Raw genomic sequence first — 4,872 nt, forward strand, 5'->3', positions numbered from 1 at the left:
AAAAATAATTTTGAAATTTTTAAAACTATTACTACTAAAATAAAAATAAAATAAAGTATCATACTATGATCGTAGGAATTGGAAGAATTAGAATTAAAAGAATCGGAAAATCATGAAAACCATAGTATAGTTTATCCCAAGAAATTCATATTCCAGTTATTATATTCCCAGAATGATGTAATTCTAGATTGAAAATAAAATACCATCTCTACCATTGATAGATTGATTGTCCTACAATGACTTCAATACAGGATAAGATGATAATATCACATAATGATTGTAACATATTTAATCAATAATTGATGTATACATTTTATCAAAATAATCAAAGTATATGTAAAATAAGACATATAAAAATATTACTAAGTATATAGACAATATGGAAGTGGAAAATAGCGCGAAATTTGGAGAGACGAGGGGAGGAAAAGAAAAAGAGGAATTTTATTAATTGAAGAACAATTTTAGCGTAAATTTAGAAGAAAAACGAAATAAATGTAATTAAAAACTACTTTTCAAAATTTTTACAATAACATAATTAATATGCATTAGTTACTTTAAATTAATTAATTCCATCCCTAATTTCATTTCTCGACATAATAATACTATAAAAAATAGTCTAGAAATAATATTAATAAAGTTGTAATCGCTTTTCATTATTACTCATTCTAAAACCATTCACAAAACCATTCTTCTCGTTTGATTGTCTATCATTCATTCAATCATCTCATCACTGAAAATTTCTATGTGCTATTAATTTAATTAATAATCTGTTCAATTAATTCATTTCGAATTAATCCAATATTATATTGAAATTTCCAATATTTTATAAATTATACGAATATTTAATTTTGTGTTTCTCATCATCTTAAACAAACAATTAAAATTTTCAAATATTAACAATAATTAGAAGAAATTTATTAACAGTAATAAAAGTTGTGTAGCCAACAAATGATAATTTTCAAAATCAGAGCCAAGAAGAGGAAGATTAAAAAAATTTTTTTTTTTTGTAATACAAATTAACATGACATATACTGGAAATAATCCAGGAGGCAATATTCTTATCTTACAATTTTTTAGATAATACAATGATGAATGAGCAATGCAAAATTGTATAAACATTATTTCACAAAATCGATATACATAATTTTATATCGTTCCTAACATAATATTTTTATTTAAATTCTATATTTATTAAAATTTTCTCCAAAAAAAAACCCTTTTTTTCTAACAAATTTTAAAATTTTTTTTTCGTCAAGCAGTTCATTTTTTTTAGTTTTCTAATAAATCTTAAAAAAAAAGAAAATAATCCACTGCGAAATTTTCAATATTCTATGGAATCTTTCATTACATTAAACATGAAAAACATTCCCTCTTAGACTATTCATACTTTAATTAAAAAAGACACACACAAAAATTGCAATTAGATTATAGCTAAAAAATAGCGATTAAAATATAGCTAAATTAGAGGAAATATACGAAGGGTACCAAAAATTGAACATATTTATTAGGAAAAATGACATTAATAAACACACTTATTAATGCCTTGTCAATTTTGTTAGTAATTTTATACTTTGTAATTAATTTATTTAAAGTCTAATTTAAAATTATCCTAAATATCTTTTACATGTTGTAAGCGACATAAATGGGATCAAGCATATCTTTTAAGAAAGCATCCCGTAAATGCATCCGTTGCTTTTCTCCTCGACTATTTATTGGTACCACGCCAGGATCAACAATTACCACAACACCCACAATCAAATGATGCTCTTCCAGTACAGCAGATGTTATAGCTGGTACTAAATCTAACGCTTCTGATTCCGCACTTTCAGTTTCGGCAACTACAACCAAAAGATGCGTCCATGTGAATACGGCACTGAAAATTTAATTATTTATTATAGCCAACAAATAATAATTTGAAAATTTGAATGTTCAAAAAAAACAACCATCCTTAGTATTTGGAAACTATTTCCTCGAAACATATCGAAATATCTATTATCAGTTAATAAAAAATGAATCATTCACACCCATTTCCGTATCAAAATTATTAGTGTTAACATTATCAAAAAAATTGCAATTATCTCATTTTTCAAGAATCGAACTTATATGATTTGTAACAAGTCACAGTATGAAAATATAAAGTACTGTTGGAGATTATCATTAAGCCTATCCATCTCCTTCCCATCTGGATTTTGCCGTCCCAGTACTGATACACACATAATGGGATGAAAAATGATGCATTTTGAACTACTGAACGAAGATTTTAAAATTCAATATAAGCCTATGCATTCCCCATATTAACAGCTTTAATATATGTTCAGAATAATGAAAATACTCATATACATTTACATTTCAAATCTCATATCAGCAGCAATTAAGGTAAATTTGAAGTTCTCAAGTTGGTAAACAACGGCACCAACCATTCAGAAATTTTGCGATGAGCTCGTATTACGGTTGCTTCGATATCCACCGGATGGTATCTCATTCCGCGTAACATCAGTGCTTCATCCAATGCACCAACAACAAATACTGCATCGTGTAACTCTACAACAACATAATTTACCTCCTTTATCGTGCAACTACATCCGACAGCAAGTTTATGATTATTAGTGGAATTAACCTAAGTTAGGAAGAATAGAGTTCAAGTGCCATAAATGTCCCAAAGACATAAGTCCTATTAAGTCCAAAAATGATTTAGATTTCCAACAATTTTTATTGCAAGTGATTTTCTAGAAATTTGGAAAACTTTCTAATTAAAAAAGTAAACAAGTCAATCATAAAAACTTGTTTTTTAGAACGTTAATGTTAAAATAGATTAGTGGAGCTCGAAATTTCCAACAGTTCATTTAAAACAATCATTAAAAAGTCATGGAAGAAAAAAGTCACCTCCATCAGCCGTTATGGATTGTGTCCGCCGAAGAAAACCCAAATAACCCGTACGTGCAAAACGTTTAAGAGTGTCACCAGTTGTTAACCTAAAAATAAACGTCTAAGTATAACGTAGCTCCACGTACTGCAAGAACGTATATGGAGCAGCCATGCAAGTCTGACTGCCACGGAATAAAATGGGAAAAATGTTTATCAAATGAAAAGAGTGGTAAAAATATCTTCCTCCGTTATTTTTGCTAATATACCGTATGTAGGTTCATAGATGAGGAACAAGATGCCCTACCAACGGAAAAATAGTCTGAACGCCTTAATTTAAATATTAAGGCTATCTTCACGATTAGTTGATGAACCTGCTGCTAACTAAATTAATACTTAATGTCACAAAAAAAGGGAATGATTCAGCTGAAGTAATCTCTAATGTCAAAATTAAAAGAAGTTAACTGAGAACAAGATGACGAGACACAAGTGGTATAAAAATTGACCATGTAAATAACCTAATGGATATGTATTAGTCCATAGCTTAGCTTATTCGTAGTTCAAATCAAAATGTCAAAAATATTACCTTGCATTAAAGTGGTCAGTATGCAATGATGCTTCTTCACCGTATAATGTGAAATAACCAACTGCATTATGTGAACATGCAACCCAAATTTCACCCAGATGTGAATCGGCACACTGACCTCTAGTTTCCGGGTTTGCAATTACCACTTCCACACCGGGTAACAACTAAAATGAATCATTTCATTTAATCTATCACAGCTATGTACTCCCTGTGGTTTGAAAGATTAATGAGCAAAATGTCGGTCAATATCTAATCATAAAAATGTAAAATTTGATCTTTTCGAAATGAAAGAAAATATACCTTTCCACTTTCCATTAATGCTATGCTATGTGGTGCACCCTTTTCAACAAGCGTTACACGATCATTATGTAATGCTCGTGCATCAACGTATACTGTTGCCGGATCCGGACTCGCTGCTCCTTGCATACAGATTGCTGTGTTAACCTATAAATTGAAAATGATCTTTTGAAAACAAAAATATTACGGCCAATAAAAAAAAGGAAGAAATGATTCAGTTAAATAAAATGTTCCAATGCTTAACAACAAATGACGATCATCACGTCTAATCAATACCCAAATTTAGCAAATCAATACAAAATCTCGGAACCACCCGGAATTTTAATATAAGTTTGTTGAATAATAGATGTAAAAGTGAGAAAAAGTAAAAAAAAGGGTGAAAAAAAGAAAAAGTAAAAAAAGTAAAACAAAGGTTAAATATACCCAAGAAGTATATTTGCAACCTAGTTTTAACTACAAATTTATTTGTCATATAAAATCAAAAAAAAAAAAATTGAGAATTAAATGAAAAAAGATACTATACCCGACAACCAAATGATGTAGATACTGCACGTGAATTAAGACCCAAAGGTGCAAAGAGCTTAGAAAATGCAGCACATAAAGTAACTCGTGGCCTTTCCTCTGCAACCACAACACACGTACGAACGCTGTAATAAAAATTTTTCATGTAAACACATTAGAAGCTTGAATATAAATTAATACAATATAAATGTAATACTAATATAAATTAATATAAGTATAAATGTATTAATATAAATTATATAACATTGATATAATTATATAATACTAGCTGAATCTAACTACGTGTTTCCACAGCAAAAAAAAAAAATTTTGGAAGACAGAAAATACAACACTTGATGGATTACCGAAATGAAATTTATTAAAATAAAATTTATAGAATATCCATCAGATAGGATGAAGCAATCTTATAAGCAATATTAAGGCGATGAGGAGAATGTAGCTCATCAATGGCGGATATCAGGAAGAAATTTCGGTGTTTTCATACGTCTGCAGCATGGCTAAAGATCAGCTAACTTCCATGATGACCCTGGTGGTATTTGCAAAAGCTTCTCTCCTATACATATATATATATATATATATATATATATATATATATATATATATAA

At 28.9% G+C, this 4,872-nt stretch overlaps 1 protein-coding gene across 1 annotated transcript in view; it reads right to left on the reverse strand.

Annotated features, from left to right (window-relative positions):
* Positions 1 to 1,620: 1,620 nt before the first annotated feature.
* Positions 1,621 to 4,872, reverse strand: part of LOAG_18503 (Dip2a protein) — a gene marked incomplete at its 3' end in the record, with an annotated part of 20,285 nt that continues 17,033 nt past the window's right edge. Inside the window, exons 32-37 of the mRNA XM_020451163.1 lie at positions 4,269 to 4,392; positions 3,749 to 3,892; positions 3,449 to 3,612; positions 2,884 to 2,972; positions 2,418 to 2,541; positions 1,621 to 1,873 (exon numbers count right to left, since the gene is read on the reverse strand). Coding sequence (XP_020305081.1) covers positions 1,621 to 1,873; positions 2,418 to 2,541; positions 2,884 to 2,972; positions 3,449 to 3,612; positions 3,749 to 3,892; positions 4,269 to 4,392 — 898 coding nt within the window. The remainder of the gene's footprint in view (positions 1,874 to 2,417; positions 2,542 to 2,883; positions 2,973 to 3,448; positions 3,613 to 3,748; positions 3,893 to 4,268; positions 4,393 to 4,872) is intronic.

Source organism: Loa loa (genome assembly GCF_000183805.2).
Source record: "Loa loa unplaced genomic scaffold supercont3.336, whole genome shotgun sequence".
In the NCBI taxonomy this organism is placed as follows: Eukaryota; Metazoa; Nematoda; class Chromadorea; order Rhabditida; family Onchocercidae; genus Loa; species Loa loa.